At 41.6% G+C, this 21,047-nt stretch overlaps 1 protein-coding gene across 2 annotated transcripts in view; it reads left to right on the plus strand.

Annotated features, from left to right (window-relative positions):
* The window catches only part of dnah9 (dynein, axonemal, heavy chain 9), a 98,308-nt gene that overhangs the window by 8,625 nt on the left and 68,636 nt on the right, over positions 1-21,047 (plus strand). For both annotated transcript variants that reach the window (XM_079594698.1, XM_079594696.1), the window contains 19 exons: positions 15-83; positions 2,481-2,607; positions 2,700-2,955; positions 3,853-4,094; positions 4,184-4,319; positions 4,429-4,625; positions 5,330-5,754; positions 6,373-6,595; positions 7,515-7,681; positions 8,397-9,267; positions 9,626-9,756; positions 10,942-11,068; positions 11,317-11,469; positions 11,993-12,118; positions 13,455-13,694; positions 14,559-14,719; positions 16,298-16,454; positions 17,959-18,063; positions 20,579-20,736. In XM_079594698.1, coding sequence (XP_079450824.1) covers positions 15-83; positions 2,481-2,607; positions 2,700-2,955; positions 3,853-4,094; positions 4,184-4,319; positions 4,429-4,625; positions 5,330-5,754; positions 6,373-6,595; positions 7,515-7,681; positions 8,397-9,267; positions 9,626-9,756; positions 10,942-11,068; positions 11,317-11,469; positions 11,993-12,118; positions 13,455-13,694; positions 14,559-14,719; positions 16,298-16,454; positions 17,959-18,063; positions 20,579-20,736 — 4,071 coding nt within the window. The remainder of the gene's footprint in view (positions 1-14; positions 84-2,480; positions 2,608-2,699; positions 2,956-3,852; positions 4,095-4,183; positions 4,320-4,428; positions 4,626-5,329; positions 5,755-6,372; positions 6,596-7,514; positions 7,682-8,396; positions 9,268-9,625; positions 9,757-10,941; positions 11,069-11,316; positions 11,470-11,992; positions 12,119-13,454; positions 13,695-14,558; positions 14,720-16,297; positions 16,455-17,958; positions 18,064-20,578; positions 20,737-21,047) is intronic.

Here is a 21,047-nt window from a genome sequence, read left to right on the forward strand (position 1 = left end):
TTGTGTTATGATAGGTGTCTAGAGTCTGTGGATGGAAAGGAGGTGATCGAGAAATACGATGAGCTGATGCAGCAATTCAAACGGTCAGTTTATATTACATACACAAGGGCTATATATACACAGCGGGCTAATAGGCCAACAAGACACACACAGAACATATGACTATATATATATATATGGGGTGGGTGATATGACCAAAATCTTATATCTGTCAGGATCACCAGTGAGAGTGCCCGTCATTACCACCAGAGGGCACTCCACTCCAGACTATTGTCATTCCCTCAGGAAACTACATTTCCCATAATCTATGTCTGTGCTTTGAGAATGGACCTTAAAATGTGTCTTTTATACATGAAGGCTCGGCTAAACAGGCCAATAAGAGACAACTATTATTCCTTTTAATTATACAAATGCCAGATTAAAACAATTCCAAATGTATAAAACCGATCAGAGATCAGATAAAACCGCTGGGGGCGATCGCAGTGAGTCCGCGTGATGCATGAGTTCACAGACATCATCGACCCCCAGCGGTGAACCATTGCTATTTAGAAATGTTTCGGAACAGTTATGATGTAACAAAGCCTCGTTTACTGAAATTACATGGCAAATATAAGTTAGCTTCTTCCTTCTCCTTTTTTTTTCTATATTTTTTTCTTTTCTTTTGAACATGCTGAGATTTTGTTCTTATTATTTTTTGTTAAAATAATGTTTCATGTTCTGAAGAGGAAAAAGAAAAGAAAATATTTTTTTATTATTCATTCATTCATTCATTCATTCACATGATTTTGGCAGTTTGATACGCGGATTGAACCACTGATTCGAAACAAAAGATTTGTAAAGGTTTCGAAGCTTCATAAAGCAGTGTTTCGAAAACGCCCATATGTTTACATAAATGTTTTCAATGTCGGTTTTTGTCCAAATAAATCCCTAGCATCTTAAATCCCTGTTACTAATCTTGTTTATTTTCATTGCGTGTCCCAGTTTATACTAAGATGAACAATTTTTATTTATCCAATATATAGACCACTATGATCCGCCTTTGTTAAAATAAATGGGCCTTTTTATTGAAGGACCGATATATTCTCTGCTGCAAGCGTGAGCATCGAGGTGTAAGTAGAAGATATGCTGGTATTGCTGAGGGGCCTTCTGGCTCTACATGAAATAAACAAATAAACATGATTTATTTGCTCATTTAAGGCGCTAGTGTCTGTAGATTATTACTTCAGGGTCTCATTTTCTCCAATTATGCGCAATGCTTCCATAGCACGTCATGAGCAATGGTTTTGTATAGCGTAGCTAACGCAAGAACGCACGCGACTGCCCACAGAGTGTTACATGAGCGTCTGTATGTGTAACCAAGGACTTATTCATGTGTGTGTTTTGCGTGCAGTTTCCCTTCATATGAGAAACTAATTATGCAGTTCCCAAGGAGCCAGATCTGCAAAATTAAGCCCCCTCGTTAGATGATGGTAATCACTGGTGTTGCGTAAACACAATTTAGCCGGAGATGTTATTGGTATCTCTTGTCATATTATCTTGACACTGAGATGTATGACCTAAAGTGAAGCAAAGCGATATTTGATTTCGTGGACCGCAGCTCTGCAGCTGTAATAAGACGATCAACACCACAACAATCCAATAAAGGCCAGAGTGTACAGTCTCTCACAATTGGCCTATAAAGAGATTACTGTAACAGTACAGGGAGCCGACGTGCGTTCGTGATGAACGCTGAGCTGTGGTCAGAACCAGCAATCTTTCTCACGCACACGCAATCCTACTTGGATAAGGGTTTTATGCTGGAGGAGTGTAATCTGTAATGTGTTCAAGATTGAGATTTGAATACTTAAGAATTTGCCTGTTCAGAGCTGTGATGTGTTCACAGGAATCCAGGGATCCTGGTCTATCCCATTCCCGATCCCGATCCCTCGACGGTCCTTTGAATAATATACCTCAACTACATTATCTAATAATTTACTCTGCCAAAAGAAGATGTTTGAGAAAATGTCCGAGCTGCTCTTTTCCAAACAGCGAAGGTTTATACTGATTTATACTGTCAAGGTCCAGTAAGGAACACAATGCATTAAAATGGATTTATGCATTATGCATTAAAAGTGGTCTATATACGGCTTTATATTCCAAGTCCTCTGAACATACTTAAGTTCATGCCATTATTTACTGATTACATTTCCCTCCAACGCAACTGGAAAATCTAATTTGCGATTGTATTTGCTGCAAAAATGCCGCCTTTAGAAGCGTTGTGCAATGCTAGACATCTGAGATTTGAGAGATTCTGTAGAGGAAGAAAATACCAGCTTCAGTTCAGATTTGTGTGGCTTTATTGCACACAAGTTGCATGCATTACTTGTAATTTTTTTAATAAAGCACCACCAATGTTTGATGTATGAAGAGCAACTATTCACTGAAATCCTTCATTTTGGCATACATAAAAAAAAAACGTCAGTAATTATCTTTTTTTTCAGATACTCCTCCAAACTGTATGACATCTGGACCAGCTCTGTGGCCGAGAAGTCACAGTTTAATCTCGAGAAGCCGCTGATATCCCGAGAGCACCGCACAAGACTCATCTCCGTCAACTTCAGTCCGCAGGTCTCTTATGCATGCGTGTGCTCAGTATGTTAATGTTGTTATCCACGGGCTCCAGTTCCAGCAGTGAACGTGAGTGTTGTCTGGTCCTGTAGCTGGTGTCGGTCCTGCGGGAGGTGAAGTACCTGAAGGCCAGACAGGCTGAAGCCATCCCAGATATGGCTGATGACCTCTATTCCAAAAGGGAGTTGCTGTGGCAGTATGTGGCCAATCTGGAGCTCACGACCAGCTGGTACAACAAAGTGATGAGCAACGTGTTAGAGGTGGAGATGCCACTGATCCAGGGCCAGCTGACAGACATCGATGCCAAGCTGAAAGAAGCGGAGAACAGCCTCTGCTGGACTGGCCAAGGTAGAGCTATTGGATGTACACCAGCAGATCTATTAATCTACACACGTCAGTGTGATGCAATCATCATGAGCACTCAAACCTGCCTAAACATCAGCTTCCTTCAGTCCACACTATGGCAACACACGTATGTCAGTGATATCTGGCAGCTAATACGAACATTTTCCATAAAATATTTCAGACAAATCTCTTTTTTGTGGTTCACAGCACTTATTATGGTAACACTTTACAATAAGGTTCATTAGTTAACATTAGTTATGTATTAACTAACATTAAGCAATACATTTGTTACAGTATTTATTCATTTTTTGTTAATGTTAGTTAATAAAAAACAGCTGTTTATTGTTTGTTCATGTTAGTTCACAATACATTAACTAACGTTAACAAATACAACCTTTGATTTTACAACAAATACAACGTATTAGTAAATGTTGAAATTAATATTAACTCAGATTAATGAATGCTGTAGAAGTATTGTTCATGCTTACTTCATGTTAACTAATGAACCTTATTGGAAAGTGTTACCTTATTATATAGCTCTGATCAAAAAACTTTAATCAGTTTGTGTTTTTATTTTATGATTGAGGTATATTATATTTTAGTATTCTTATTTTTTTATACGCTACAAAATAAAGCCTGTTTGTCTTGTTTCTTATCGAGCTTTTTGTACTTTGTTAAAAGAATAGTTCACTGTCATGTTCCTAACCCGTATGATTTCTTTCTTCGACCGACGAGAAAGCAGATGTTTAGCAGAATGTTCATGCTGCTCTTTACAACGCCAGTGAACATACCACAAATTACCTTTGCAAATGATCATGTTGTCAGAATTGAAGGACATGATAATCCACTCTTTTGATGTATAATACTCTAACTAAAAGGTCTACCTTTCTAATGTGTTAGGAATTTGGGAATACATCCAGGACAAACGTGAGATGGTGCATGACTTGGAGCAGCGGCTACAGAGGACTAAGGACAATGTGGAGGAGATCCAGACTATCATGAAGAGCTGGACTACGCCCGTGTTTGAAAGGAAGGAGGGGAAGAAAGATACCCTGTTAAACCTGGACGATAAGACCGAGCGTCTGGAGAGAACGTACAACCACATCCGTGCCTCAGGAGCCAAGATCCATCTGTTGCTGAAGGTATGCTGTGATCCGTCACATGACAACTGACAAAGTGACGCATGCTAAAGGAGCAATTCACCATTTCTTTTGTTTTTATTTTGTTTCAGGACAATTTGTCACTCTTTAAAGCAGACCCGTCGTCTGCACAGTGGAGGATTTATGTGGAATACATTGATGAAATGCTCATCGATGGTTTCTTCGATGCTATTGAGAGCTCCCTCAAGTTCTTCATGGAAAACACAGGTGTGCTTTCTAATTATCTTTTAAGCCTCACTAAAAGTAATTATAGGGGTTTCCCTAGACGTTCCTACCACTGCAGATTGATTATTCCTCTCACGCATCCCCTGAACAGACCCGAAGGCTGGCTTCGACCCGCTCTTCGAGGCCCAGCTGTGTCTGCAGGCTCCCGAGATCATCTTCCGCCCGTCTCTGGAGTTTGAGGCTTCAGACGGCTTCCCTCATCTGGTGGAGAGCCTCGTCAATGATGTCTTTAGGATCTCCACGCTTGTGCCACGGTTATCGGAGCACATTGGTTTCCCACACTATCAGGTGCTGATGCCAAACAGATCACGTCACCTGGGTTTAGCTGTGAATACACTCAGAGTCCTGTATTGTCTTCTGTAAAGTCATCGGGAAAGGTGTTTAATCCATTTCACATGATAAGGTTGGAGGGGAAGTGTTAAAAAGTGAGAAGGTCATCTGAAAATGAGTCATTTCAAAGGCAGATCAAGTCATTCCCGGAAAACAAAAATATATTCAAAAATGTTTTGCTACCATTTGGTACCATTAAGTTAAGTTATAAAATGCTATCTCTGAATATTTTATAAATGTTCAAAATGTCCATAAATGTTCATAATGTTTTTAAAACATTAAACAAACATTCCATTGTATATATTTTGAATGTTCTCTGACAGTTCTGCAGCAAGTAGCAACATTTAAAAACGTTAGACGAACGTCCAACTAAACCATTTTAGGAAAATGTTCCACGAATGATCTAAATGATGTGTTAGTGCTAACATTTAGAGAACATTATTAAAGACCAGATAACTCTGAACCAACGTTTTATTACATTTCTGGAAGAATGTTTGTTCATAACTTTGAGAGAACTTTGCCACAACGTTAGCTAGAGTTCTGAGAACGACCTCTATATGCTGGTTTTAAAAAAACTTGTGCACAATGAAACCAGAAACGTATTAAAACATATTCATGTTATTTACAATCGTATATATTGACATAGTGTCTTGTTCCTTCAGGCTGATATGGAGGACATGGTGGATTTGGCGGGAATGAGGCAAATTCTCATGGAGCGTGTGAAGAAAATCATGGGAAAGTGCCTTGAGTACCGCAACACCCTCGAGCACTACGCCTACCTGTACGTGGACGACCGAGCGGAGTTCATGCAGCAGTTCCTGCTGTACGGCCACATCCTCACGAGCGAGGAGATCGAGGCCCACGCGGAGCACGGCGTCCCAGAAACCCCTCCGGCGCTCGAGCACTTCCGCCAGCAGGTCGACTCGTACGAGCGGCTGTATGAAGAAGTGCAGCGTCTGCAGCCCGTACATGTGTTCGAGGGCTGGATGAGGGTCGACGCTCGGGCCTTTAAGTCTGCCCTGCTCAACGTCATCAAGAAGTGGAGCTTGATGTTCAAACAGCATCTTATTGATCATGTCACGAACAGGTAAAAGCACTGAGTACATCATTCCAGGACTAATGTGATAATCAGAGGCAATTGAAGGTGCAAAATGCTCTGCCTGATTTCGTACAAGATGCTTTAAGTGCTTGAATTTGACTTTTTTAAATTTAAGTCTTGACCCATTTTTCTGAAAAGGTGCTTGAATTATTGAAAGACAGTAGGCTATTCATTGTATTGATAAAACAATCTTTACACCCATCCGATCTTGATAGAGCCATTTCACATATACGAGCGAGATCTTGCTCATATAATTATTCAAGTATATTATACAGCTTTCATTCTTCAGTCAGGGTTATATATATATATATATACAAGGGAGAAAAATCAGTTTGAATATGGAAAGCAATATCTTTTTCATAGTATCCTTTTAATAGTTAAAGTTACCGCAGTCGTTGCATGTGCTGCACTTTATCTGTTTTATTTAATTTTTTTATTGATCTATTTACCTTTTTTATCATTTGAAAGATATTGCTTGATAAGTGAGATCTCTGATTGTTGTCCTCGAAAACCAAAAAAGTAGTGCTTAAAAGTCCTTGAAAGTTTTGGAGTTTAGTTTTACAGTCTCTGAACCCTGTTTTGCTCTGCGTGCCATGTGGTGTTCAGTCTGTCTGACCTGGAGGAGTTCATCCGAGTGACTGAGACCGGCTTTGGGAAGAGAGTGGAGGAGGGCGACTATGACGGCCTGAAGGAGATCATGGGTTTCCTGATGGGGGTGAAGGACCGGCAGAGCGCTACAGACGAGATGTTCGAGCCTCTGCAACACACCATCGATCTGCTGAAGACTTATGAACAAGAGCTCCCAGATGTAGTGTACAAGCAGCTAGAGGTAAGTGTCTCCATCAAATATTGATAGTGTGGCCTCTGAGGGAAAGTCTTACTGAACGCTGATGGATAAAGCCATTCAATTGCTTAATTGCGGCTTAGAACTCCTAGGGTTTAGAATGACGATCTTGAAACTTTATTAGAAAAAAAAATTACTAATAGATATCACCATACTTCACTAGTTGATTGATGACATTAATAATTGCAAAAAAAAATTGTATTACAAGTTTTCTGAAATGCTATTTAGATATGCAAATGAGGCGTTATCTAATTAAATATGCACTAAATTGCATACATTTCTAGAACAGAAATCTGAACATTGGATGAAGTCAGGTTCAAAATTCTTGTTTATTTTTTTAATATTTTAGAGTCTATTAAGGTTTTTCAGAGGGGGTTTTGGATGTCTCTATTTATCAGTGCACAAATCGGCAAATACTGTCAACAGCCAAAATAAATACATTTTCACCATTTATTTAGGAATAAAATGTTGTATTAAATCAGGAAAATTATATATGAACAAACCCCTCTGTAAAAACCTTCAGAATATAGATAAGAATAAAACTGTAAGGTTTAGTGTATGTAAGTGTCACTGAAGTGGAGATTTATGGCTCAATGTAGGAGGACAAACTCATTTTGAGAAACGGCCTTTAAAGACACTGTAATTTAAATCTACAGATGCAGTTAGATAAAGTGCTCTAGAGGAGACAGTTAAAGGTGTATTGTGGATTTTTTCTTTACACTAGTCTGAAAAAAACACTATGAAAAGCCAAAAAGCCCATAATCTCAAAGTTGAAAGAAAAAACTCAAAAACTGCCTGAAGTGTCTGGCCTTTATACGCTAGTGGCTAACATCATGCTAGTGGTTCTCATCATATCTGCTGGTGTTCTCAGCATGGCATTGCTCTGTGTGTGTTTGCTGGACAGGTGCTGCCGGAGAAGTGGACCAACATGAAGAAGCAGGCCGTGGGGGTGAAGCAGCACGTGGCCCCGCTGCAGGCTAGCGAGGTGGCCAACCTGCGCAGGAAATGTGCCGCGTTCGATGTGGAGCAACACACCTTCAGGGAGCAGTTCCGCAAGAACGACTTCTTCCGGTACAGCACATGCATACGAAGAGTCTCTGAGAATGAGAATTGTTTCAAAGCAGCTTCATAGTATTAAACAGGACAATTACAGAATCAATGATGCAAACTTCATCAAATATGAGACAAATTCAAATTTTAAAGCTAGCATTGATATAGTGTTGATATTCTGCTTACGTCTGTTCAATGTGGATCTAGTTCAGATCGATATATGTGTGAAATCCATAGAATGTAAAAATATGTGTGCGTAGTGTTTCTGAAGATTGTTTTTGAAGCCCAAAGTGGAGCCATCTTGGCAACTCGTCACTCCCGTATAAAGGAAAATGGGCAAAGAGGCGGATTAGCTGAGGTGACGTGATGCTAACGCTAGCACACAAACTGCTAGCAGTGACATCAGCGGCAATCCACCTGTCACTCAAGTGGCCTCGCCCTTAATTATGCAGACATTTAAGGCTTAATACAGTTTAAATGGATGAGTTATAAAAAAATAAAAATAACCCCCCCCCCCAGTGAGCCAATGAGCTAATGAGCTCTATAGACCAAAACCACTTTTTGCACCAGTCTGTAAACAAATATTTTTCTGCTGTAAAGTGGGGCAGTTTAACATGGGCGTCAATGGGATTGAGTCTCTTTTGCCCCTAGTGGCCAGTCGATGAACTGCAGTTTTGGATTCGAGAGAGACCGGAAGGTTGCAGCTTGGTGAAATCTGGTCTCCATTTGTTTTCAGATTTGACTGTGTGAATGCGCACGAGATGCTGGACTCCGCACACGAACAAATCCAGGAGATGGACACTATGATGGCTGGGCTCATTGAGTCGGCTAACCTCTTTGAAGTGAACATATCAGACTATAAACAGCTGAAGCAGTGCCGAAAAGAGCTGCCCATCCTCAAGGAGCTGTGGGATCTGGTGCTGGTGGTGCAGTCGTGTCTGGACGCCTGGCAGACCACGCCCTGGAGGCAGATCAACGTGGATGACATGGAGATGGAGTGCAAGCGCTTCTCCAAAGAGCTGCGCGGGCTGGACAAAGAGGCTCGCTCGTGGGACGCCTTCAGCGGACTCGACGGCACCGTGAAGAACACCCTGATCTCGCTGAGAGCCGTCGCCGAGCTCCAGAACCCGGCCATCCGGGCGCGCCACTGGCTCCAGCTGATGAACGCCACCGGGGTCCACTTCACCATGGACCAGGACACCACGCTGGCCGACCTGCTGCGCCTCAACCTGCACCACTTCGAGGACGAGGTGCGGGGCATCGTGGACCGGGCCGTGAAGGAGATGGGCATGGAGAAGGTGCTGGGCGAGCTGGACGCCACCTGGACCAGCATGGCCTTCGACTTCGAGCCTCACCCGCGCACTGAGATCCCTCTGCTCAAGTCCAACGAAGAGCTCATCGAAACGCTGGAGGACAACCAGGTGCAGCTGCAGAACCTCATGACATCCAAGTACATCGCGTTCTTCTTGGAGGAAGTTTCCACGTGGCAGAGAAAGCTCTCGGTGACCGACTCCGTGATCTCCATCTGGTTTGAAGTGCAGAGGACTTGGTCTCACCTGGAGAGCATCTTTATCGGATCGGATGACATTCGCTCTCAGCTACCCGAGGTCGGCTTTGCTGATGTGTTTCTATTATTATTCATTGTTTCTTGACTGAAAACGTATCTTGCCCTCGAATAGCCACTCAACACACATGTAAAAACAGCCGGAATAGTTAAGAAGGAAATGTGAAACAGACTTTAATGGAGAAAGATTTGAGTAGCATCTTGTCCTGCCCTCTGGCAGTCTATTCATAGATCTAGATGAGAGATGAAAATGCTTTTGGCCGAAAACATTTGGATAATTACTGCTGGGCGCCTGCGGCCCGAGACACAGATGTGCTTCAGAATGTCAGAGGGTTTTCTGAGGTTTCTCTTTATGGCGAACTAAGTAGTCTTGCCTCACTCTCTCATGAATGTCTCCACAGGACTCCAAACGCTTCGACGGTATCGATATTGATTTTAAAGAGCTGGCACTGGATGCCAGGAAAACACCGAACGTTGTGGAGGCCACCAATAAACCTGGGCTCTACAGCAAACTAGAGGACATGCAGAGCAGGTGTGCAGCTGATTACCTGCGGAAGGCAGAGGAGTAGCCGACTCCAGACCTTCCCATATTCTTTTCTTTCCTACATGAGAGATATTAGGCAGAATGCTTGACCTGCTCTTTTCCTTAAAACAAAAGCTGATGCTGATTTAACACCAAGGACGAGAACTATAACGATACACAGAAACTATAGCTTTAAAGTTTAAATAATTGCTCTGAAGGCCTGACCACAACAAAGACAATGACTAATTCTACGAAAATAGAGTAGTCCATAATTATAACGATAAAGATTAAGAGGAACAACATCGTTCAAATCACTTTCAGAGCGATGGACAATACAACATTGACAGCCAATCAGAATCCGTCCTGCTTTAAGAGCTTTTAAAGTGACAAAAGCAACATTAAACAGACGACAAAACTGCAGCGTGTTTATAATAAACAGAACATTATAATAAACAGGTGTAGGTGCTAATATCATTTTAGAGCTCACACTTTACAATAAGGTTCATTAGTTAACTTTTGTTAATGTAGTAACTAACATGAAACTAACAATGAGCAATACATGTGTTACAGTATTTGTTCATCTTTGTTAATTTTATTTCAAATACAGCTGTTCAATGTTTGTTCATGTAAGTTCACAGTGCAGTAACTAATGTTAACAAGATTTTAATAAAGTATTAGTAAATGTTGAAATTAACATGAACAAAGGTTAATAAATGCTGTAGAAGTGCAGTTCATTATTAGTTCATGCTAACTAATGTAGTTAACTTATGTTAAAGTGTTACCATTATAGTTGTAGTTATGTGTTATTTGTAGTTCCTCGTATAATATTCCTAATATAGTTATTAGTTATTATCGTTGATGTGGATGCTAGTTATCGTTATAGCTGTTCTTGGTGTGGGTTAGCAAGCATTAGAGAGGTCAAATAAAGCATCATGAATGTACAATACAGTTGTTCATACGACCTGCACTCTGACACTTATTCTGAAGCCATAGCAGAAGTGTGTCTTTATTCACTGACAGTTCTCACAAATTTCATTCAAACTCATAATCAATTAAAAATGGCACATTTTAACACTTTCTTGATGGCATTTATTTCTAGTGCATCATGTGACTGACTCATGTGTAAACTATTCACACCGTGTCCCATGATGCTTTGCACTGAGAGAGTGAAAGTCATTGCACCTGTTCTTGCAGATTGTCTCTGTGTGAAAAAGCCCTGGCGGAGTATCTGGACACCAAACGCTTGGCCTTTCCACGCTTCTACTTCATCTCCTCAGCGGACCTGCTCGACATCCTGTCCAGCGGCACTGACCCGCACCAGGTACAGCACACCTACGTCACCTAGCAGACAACCGTCCTGGTCACGCCACATGTGTGTGTGTGCTGTAATGTTGCAGCACTAAGGATAAGCTGTGCTTATTTGCCTTGTGCACACACTAGATGGCAGTGTTGATTCCTGCTCCCCAAATTGTCTTGAAGGCAAATTTGAAGTTTCCATATGTCACATTAGGACAGACTTCGACCGAAACAGCAGCTGTGCAGTTGTGAAGCCTTGCGTTTCCCCCTCAGGTTCAGAAACATCTCTCAAAGTTGTTTGACAATATGGCGAGGTTGAAGTTTGAGACGGACGGCGACGGCAAACTCACCAAGACGGGGCTGGGCATGTTCAGCAAGGAGGACGAGTACGTTCCCTTCAGCCAGCCCTGCGACTGCACCGGGCAGGTACAGCACACCTTACCCACAATGCACCAGCAATCATCAGGAGGGCAATTAGAGGAGTTTGTTTACAGAGACACTGCAGCGTACTGTTTACTAAAGGCATTTTAATTAGGGCTGAAATGACACCTCAAATCATGCTCTCTGTTGAGGAGACGTGCGTTTACTCTTCTAACTGACTAACATAAATCAGGGAAATAACCCCATAGATTTAACCTGAGTCCAGAACATCAGAGCCCCAGAAAACCTCTAGCTCTTTCCACAGGCAAACACTTGCTTCAGAATAATGTATAAATGTAGTTATGTTTGGAGGATGTGCTGCGATACTGCTGTGGTTTACGCCTCTATCTAATCCTGCTGCCGAAGTTCTGTATCCTTGTGGAGTTTTCCTCCAGCGCTGCTCAAACATCTGCTTATGGATTAGACACATGCGTACATATTTGTAGTGGAACTAATTTACAGTATTAGGCTTCTGACAAGCTTCTCATGGCACTGGAGTGGTTTAATGCGTGGAGCTGTGCTTGTGCAGGTGGAAGTGTGGCTGAACCGTGTTCTGGACGCCATGCGTGACACTGTGCGCCACGAGATGACCGAGGCCGTGGCGGCCTATACAGAGAAGCCCAGGGAACAGTGGCTCTTCGACTATCCAGCTCAGGTATTTCCTCTGACACTAACTCAGCGCTTCCAAACATCCCATGGCTGATTATCTCTGAATATGTATGAGGAAATAGAATTGCTGCATAGAATTAAGATATTGAGGGATATTTCTGGCAGTAGTGCTACATACGAGCCCGAGGGAATGTCTGCATGTGCTCACAGAATGAAGGCTGTTTTTTGGGTGTTCGCAGTTTGCCTAATAGCAACGGGGCCACAGTGGATGTATGTGTCTAAATCATGATTATTCATTTTATATAGTGGGTGCAAACGTCTGAGACCCGGAAATGGGATTCAAAGTCTCATTTAAACCTGTGAATAAAAATTGCAGGGATTTGAAGAATGTTATGACAAAAATGTTATGACAGAAGACATTCTTCTGGTCACTAATCGAATCAGCAAATTTGTGACGTTGACAATTTCCTTTGTACCTTCGCAAACTAAACAATCAGTTATGAACATGTTTTAATTTCTGAATTAAAAATTAATTTTGATGTTTCTTTGGAAGTGTAAAGTCAAAAATGTCGGAGTGAAATGTCTGTCTGGATGTCATAATGAATACAAAAGGAGGACATTCTTGAAAATAAAAAGTATTTTGCCATTATAATTTTTTCTTTTCTTTTTTTTACAAATAACCAAATTACAAGCAATTCCACAAATAAATACAATAGAACAAGATACAAATGAGAGAAACTGTGCTTTTCAGGTTTCTCAGGTAGGTCTAACAGAAGGTAAATATAAAATAACACTGCATAGTCTTCACTGTACAAATTACATATAGATTCATCCTTATACAAAAAAATAATAATTTTGTTGTTGTTTGAATAACATTAATGACAGACAGCAGCAGGAATATTAGGCTGCTGTCACTTTAAGTTAATGGACATTTCTAATATACTGATACACATGCGTTTTCTTTCTCAACTGTTTACGTTCACTTAAAACATGTTTACTAGGATATTTTGAAATAATTGTGTCTGTATTTGTCCGTTCATGCACAAACAGCACTTAGATTGGCAAGGCTTAAAACATGTGCGACTGATAAAGTTTCGTGATGATTCAGTTCCGCATGTATATTTATATAGTATATATTGCATCAATACATTATATAGGTTTTCATCTGTTTTTCTTACACCTTGAATACATGTGTGTGCATATTACATTTGATTACCTTTTACTTGGACACAAGTATGTCATTGACCCACATACTGTACCAAACACGAAGACATCCTGACATCAATGTGAAACTTTTCACTCGTTGTGCTGATAATATCATTTGTAATAACACCAACTGTAATAATCAGCACAATGCTAATCAGCTGTGTGTATTTCCACAGGTGGCTCTTACCTGCACTCAGATCTGGTGGTCGACTGATGTAGGTATTGCGTTCTCCAGTCTGGAGCAGAGATATGAGAACGCAATGAAGGAACACTATAAAAAGCAAGTGAGTCAGTTAAACACCCTCATCACGATGCTGATTGGCCAGCTCACTCCTGGAGACCGGCAGAAAGTCATGACCATCTGCACCATTGACGTCCATGCGAGAGACGTGGTGGACAAAATCATTGTGCAGAAGGTACAGCTATTTGTCTGCATCTCGTCCGCCCATATCAAGTGTTGTTTCCCTCAGATTCCTGCAGATGAGCTGAGCCCACACATGCATTAGGGGTCTCATAAGAGAATATTCAATTCTGCCTCTATTCACACAATTTGCCAGCATAATGAAAGTCTCGATGTGCTCTCCTGTGATTTACTCATATCTTGGTCTCACTTGAAGGCCCACGGTTCTGTAGAATAGAAGTCAGATTGGCTTGAGGCCTTTTCACATGACTGGCATCAGGGTTTTAACGTGGCTTTGACCTCTGCATTGCAGACAGCGTCACTGGAAGGTGATTGTGGGCGATTGCTCAGTAGCTAGAAGGCAGGGTTAGAGCACATTAAACAGTGAAATCATGTATTTGAGCTTAGAACTGGAAAAACTCCTGAATATTGAAAGAGAAAACAACTTGTGCATGAACGCTTATAAATATTAAATACTGTATTTTTGTTAACGAAACATGATCTTATTTCTGTAATCAATTGATCTGAGTTCTAAAACTAAACAGTAATAATGAATTTTCTCTCCTGATCGTGTGAAGGGACATTCATAAACACTACTAGAATCTGAATTTATTCCAAACGCATTGCATACGTCATGTGAATCATTGGTGGCCTTCAGAAGTAGAGATGGTTTGAACTTTGAACAGCACGATGCGATGCTTGACTGAAGCGTGAGTCATGTGGAAAGGCCTTCAGGCTTCTCATAAGAGAATATTCAATTCTGCCTCTATTCACTCCATTTGCCAGCATAATGAAAGTCTCGATGTGCTCTCCTGCGATTGCTCATATTGTGTTCTCACCGGAAGGCCTGCTGCTAATCCTTCACACTCCTCTCCCTCAGGTGGAGAGCTCTCAGGCCTTCCTCTGGCTGTCCCAGCTCCGCCACCGCTGGGGCGAGAAGGAGAAGCACTGCTTCGCCAACATCTGCGACGCACAGTTCCTCTACTCATACGAGTATCTGGGCAACACTCCTCGATTAGTCATCACTCCGCTCACAGACAGGTGAGACGCCCTGACGGACAGCTTTAGGTGTGAGGGACTCGTTTTGAACATCTTCACAGAGACACCGGAGCCCATTAAACCGTGAGCGTCCCGTCGGATGGCCTTGTGGTCTTAAAGAAGACAGGTTGCTCGGGAGGATCTGTCTCGAGCGCTCGACCCTTTGAAAGCATGACAAAGCAGAGACGCTCCTGTTTGATGGTCAGATAAATGGCAGTGCAGCTTCCTGAGCATATGGTGCGTCTCTGAGCTCTGCTGACCGAGTCTCACTTCTGTCTTTCATTCTCACTGACGAGAGCGAGTGTGCAGACGGATGACACCGGTGGCACAGATGGCTCCATTTAGATACGCGGCCGCTGAAAGTTATTCATCTGCATAGCCGGCTCACTTTATAGAGTTCTCCTAAAGCTTTAAATTACTTTCCCCAAAAATATTTCCTTTGCTGTTTTGCTCGGGTTATTAAAAAATCAATATTTTAACCTTGCAAGCTTAACAGAAACTCACAGACTTGCATGTTATGAATTAGGGATCATACAAAATTTACACTATTGTTCAAAAGTTTAGGGTTGGAAAGATATTTTTCAAAGGAAGGACGCATTCAATTGATCAAAAGTGACAGTAAAGACATTTATAACGTTAAAAATAATTCTACAGTATTTCAAATAAATGCTGCTCTTTTGAATTTTATATTCATCAAAGAATCTTAACTGTTTTAGATTTTTTCTATATTGATAATAATCATACATGTTTCTTGAGCATCAGATCATCATATTATACTGATTTCTGAAGGATCATGTGACACTGAAGACTGGAGTAATGATGCTGAAAATTCATCTTTCATATACAACATACATAAAACAACATTGATAAACAGCTTTTGAGTACAACACAACACGGTTGATCTGACTCGTAAGCATCAAGAGTCAGACTGTACTAGTCGTGTTGTACATTTTCAATTCCCTTCAAAAAGAATCAGAATCAGATTGTTTTTCCTAGACCAGCAAAGGATGTTGATTCAGGAGCATTGCCTGTTTGTGTAAATTATGTAAACCAGTGCCATCCTTGCTTAGTAATGCGAATGATCTTCTCTGAAGGACTCATCAGGGGTAAAGGCTTGCCAAATATCCTGTGTTTGTTCTTCAAGTCAAGTCAAGAATATTTGTATAGCGCTTTTCACAATACAGATTGTATCAAAGCAGCTTCACAGTATTAAATTAAAATAATAATAAAACGTCCATGTTTGGTAATGCTAATCAATAGTATTATTGATTGATTCATTAAATTGAACATCCCCAACTGAGCAAGCCAAAGGCAACAGTGGCAAGGAAACGAAAAACTCCATCAGGTGACCTAATGGTCTTCGCACAGGTCATCAGTAAATACACCACACGCAATGTGGAATGTAGGGTATAAAAGGTGATCCATTCTGCCAGAACCGAGCCGTTTGCTCAGACTGAGTCTCTGGTCACACCAGCAGCACACTGTGATAACAGGACTTTAGCTGTGGGTGGACAGCTGAGTTTGAGGAACATTTGTGTTGGTGTTTGTTTGCTAAAGCATGTTTTCTCCTCTCGATTACAGATGTTACATCACACTGACCCAGTCTCTTCATCTGGTCATGAGCGGGGCCCCGGCTGGGCCCGCCGGCACCGGCAAAACCGAGACCACCAAGGACCTGGGCCGGGCCCTGGGCATCATGGTCTACGTGTTCAACTGCTCCGAGCAAATGGACTACAAGGTGACCAGAACCAAGAACATCTACATCTACATTTATGCATTTGGCATATGCTTTTATCCACAGTCACATTGCAGTAGAGGAATACAGTTGATCAGTTCATGCATCGAACCCATGATCTCGGGTTCTGCTCCAACGTGTGAACGAATGAACTGTAGCAGTACTGTGTCCCACAATGCAATGGGACTTGAGTGTACTGTAGCAGTAACTGATGCACGAACCCCAGTAAAATATCGCTGTGATTCAGTAAAGAATCATTGATAAATCCGTGTCTGACGGTCATGATGACTGAATACTGGCCTGAGAGTAATATTCCCTGATAATATTTCTGCAGATCATGAGGGTTTTCTATCAGCTGTTTAGAATCAGAACTAGAGATGCCAAATTCACAGATGAATCACTATTTTGATCTAATCGCTAAACTAGTTTGCAAAAAGGTTTGATTAATTGAGTTCACCAACCAAACTCAGTGGCTCGTCTGCAGCAGTCTCTCGCCGTGACGGGATGCTTTATAAACATGAGCAGAAAGAGTGCTGGATGAGGCGATATCTACCTGCAGTTCACGGTACAGAACTCGTCAGAGCCGAGGCAGCTCTTTATTGCTCATGAGTGACTCTGCTCTTCAGGTGAAGACAGTTATGGCCTTCCATAAGAGTATTAGAATATCGGGACATGCTCCTAATAATATTCCTTTTTCAATATAACCAGTGTTGTTTGGATCGGAACAGCTTTTAATCAAGCTCTGAACTCTGTGATGAATCTCTGTGTCCGTGTCATTGCTGTACACCTCGCCTGATGCTGTCCGCCGTCTTATGAGAGATGTCCTAATGTAGCTCGCCCATCATGGGTCCAGCAGATTAGTGAAGCTCTGATGTCAGTATTCTGGCCTCCTCACACCGTAGATGTCATCTTTACTGACTGACCCCTGCAGAGGAGACGGCCTTTCTTCCACCGCAACCAGTCCCATCTGTGTCTGAGACACTGTACATGCATTACACGTAATGCGCATCACATAATCAGATCTCTGTTTTGATGTAACAATGCATTACAAGTAACATGCATTACACAATCACATTGCTTTTTAATGTAACGAGTAAAGTAACGGATTACAAGTACTGCGTATTATTAGGTTACATTTTTCATGTAACTAGTAAAGTAATGCATTACAAGTACCATACATTACATTATCAGATTATTTTTTACATTATTTACATTATTTTTTTATTATTTACAGTTTACTATTTTTTTAAAAGTTTTATTAATTTGCGTAAAACGTTGCATAGACATGCACACACTCATGAGTGTGTTCCTGCTAATGCTCATCCGCCCAGAAACGCCTGCTTAGCATCTGCTGTCCTTGTTGATAAGCTGGAGTTTCAGCGGAGCGAGTACCGTGAGCTCATTTCTAGAAAACAAAAGATTTCCTGCATAATTTTGCGTTATTGTGTTGGTTGCGATTGATGCTTTCCCGTGATGCACTCATGAGTCTCTGGTGTCTCTCCCTCAGTCATGTGGCAACATCTACAAAGGCCTGGCCCAGACCGGAGCCTGGGGCTGCTTCGACGAGTTCAACCGGATCTCGGTGGAGGTGCTGTCTGTGGTGGCGGTGCAGGTGAGAGTTACGGCATCCAGCCGCTCAGAACCAGGGACGCTGTAAAGAAAGATATAGTGCACCAGAAGCACACTGAGGGCATTCTGCCTTTATGATTCGTGCACACCATCTCAAAGTGCCCGGCATCTGGTGTTTGCCATTGAGATTTTATGCCTTGCAATTGAGTTTACGCAGGGAAGCTGAAGACGGTGTGTGCTGTAGCTGTAGTGAACCGGCATCATTATGCTGGCAGACGTCATCTGAACACAATAGCTATTACGAGGACGATGATGATGGTCGTGATTATGATGTGTAGCTGCTCGCCGTTTAGACACATTTAGTTCTGATTCAGTGCGACAGGTTTTAATGGGCAGTTCCTGGAACTGTGCACTCTTTCTTTGAAAGTCAGAAAGCCTCGTCTGAAATGTCAGGACACTGAAAGGTGTTTCTCCCTTGTAATAAAATATGAATTAGCTTTCCTTTTGTAGTGTTTTCAGAGAGCAGCCGTCATGAGGAACAATTTACAGTGACTCAGAACATCAGTGAGGGTTCGAGCCGCTTGTCAGGCACTCAGATGAGCGTCTAACAGGAAGTCCTGTTGTTTAACGTTATACATTTTCAGTAGGAGGACATTTCGTAGTCCACCGACATAGTATTTTTCACAAAGACAGATAGAATCAATTATTCATGTGGTTAAGCTAAAGCAAACAGAAGGAGCTCCAGACGCATCAGTACTGAGAGGAATTAAGCCTGCAGATCTCCATGGGCGGAGGAACAGGTTTGCAGAGGAGTGTCCGCAAGTATGAAGCACTTTGTTTTCATCTTTTCATTTATTATGAACAACGAGACTGTTGTTAACCCAGGCTATTAATGAAATAGGGGACAAACATGATCATTCTGTCTTCATTTACTCACGGTCACGATGCTCAAACCTGTACTGACGCACTTCTTCAGTGGAACACAGTGCGGTGTTTAGCAGAATGTCTGCGCTGCTCTGCTCCACTCAATGCGGAACAGACACGGCACACGATGCTTCGTGTGAGGAAAAGACTGAATTCACTAAAAGTCTTGCTTCACAGAGTTGGTCATCATTCACATTCACTGGCTGTGAAAAAGCAGCCTGGACTTGCTGGTAAATGTTCATATTATTAATTAGCAATGTGGCTTATATATAAAATATAGTCATATATATAAATATATTATGAAAATGTACCTGCAAGTCCAGGCTGCTGTTTATATATACTGTATATATTTATTTATATTTATTATTATCATTATTGAAAAGCGTTTGCTTTTGGGTTCCACAGAACAAAGTCAGTCACATGGTTGCATTAAAATGTTAATAAATGATAACTAAATTTTCATCCTTAGGTAGACTAACCCTGCAAGTTAATATTTCTCAAAAACGTCAGGTGTAGTTTGTCGCGCGCGCCTCATTGCTCTGCTGTCTCAGCTGCTCTTAATGCACGCCTGTGCTTGGCTTAGATGCTTTGCTATAGAACGATATGTAAAATTCATGAAGGCACTATGTAGTGTGGGATTTGGAGTTCACGTAAGGCCATGGCAAAGTAACGCCTCATATCTTATTCCATCAGCACTCAGCAATATGTGACTCATGCTTAATGTTATATGTGTTTATCTGCCTCTAGCTGAACTCTTCAGTGCTGAGCGTCTCAAGCTTGTGTGTTTTGCTGACACTGGACTGATCCACACACCCTGCTCGACTGAACACTCGTGTGACGCATTAATCCGATTAGATCGTTTTTGATTGTCGCTTCATTAAATATTCCATTAAAGCACAACCAAGCCTGTGTCCTGATATAGTGATTAATCTCTGGCCGGTAATTCCTCTCTTTCTCACAATGACCAGTGGCAAATATGAATTTATAACAGAAAATTCAGTTTGATTATTTCACCAAGGTCAGTGCATCGGGCGTTAAAGAAGACATGCCTCTTGTAGAGTGTCCTATACTACGCTTTAGAAGAGTTCGAGAGCGCAACCGTGATCGCTCGCTTCTCAGTGGCCTAGTTTCCGGAAGTATTTTATTTTCCTCTTCGGGATTTATGAAGTTCTTAAAGGGGTCAAGTCTTGGGTTTTTTCTTATATGTGTATATATATATATGTATAATTGTAATATGTTCCTTGAGGTTGACTTATAATGTTTTATTAGGTGTTTTTTGCACAATAAAAACAAACGTGTGGAAAAATGTATATTTGTCTATTTGTGCAGACTGACCATATGGTGTAAGTGAAAGTAAGAAATTGATCGATATAAAGAACTTAATGTTTGCTGACGAAATAGCTTCTCTGGGTAGTGGATTATGGGAAGTTAAACACAGTTCAGTCAGCGAGATGTATCTTCATCTCAGAGCTCATGGCAGATATGACTAAAAAAAGTTTATTGTTGTTAATAAAATGAATGTGATTTCACTTCTCTTGTGCTCTTTTGCACTCTTATGATTTATAATCACTTTCTCTGAAGAGCAAGTAACACATGTTCTGTATCGTTTATATTGTCAACGTCTGATCCATCAGGTCAAAAGTATTCAAGATGCCATTCGAGACAAGAAGAAGCGGTTTAACTTCATGGGCGAGGATGTGAACCTGGTCCCTTCGGTGGGCATCTTCATCACGATGAACCCGGGATACGCCGGCCGGACCGAGCTGCCGGAGAACCTCAAGGCTCTCTTCAGGTGCGCTTCGGTTTCACACATCAGCCTCTGAATCTGCTCATGAGGAGACTGCACTCTTTTATGACAGAGATTTCCACATTTAAATGAATTTTTACTGTCCACATCAAGCAATAAAGAGCTCTGTAGAGTCAGCATTCATAACACATTTGTGACCAGCTATACTTTATGTGTGGCTGCAGACTCGGTGCACACTCGCGCTCCAGGTGTGGTCCTCCATCAGGCTGCTGTTGTTGCCCTTCTATAGGCCTTCAGGTATTGATGGATGGAGCTTTTCTGATGTGATGCCCGAGGCGGTTTGGGTTTGTGGATCA

Source organism: Phoxinus phoxinus (assembly GCF_949152265.1).
Source record: "Phoxinus phoxinus genome assembly, chromosome: 21".
In the NCBI taxonomy this organism is placed as follows: domain Eukaryota; kingdom Metazoa; phylum Chordata; class Actinopteri; order Cypriniformes; family Leuciscidae; genus Phoxinus; species Phoxinus phoxinus.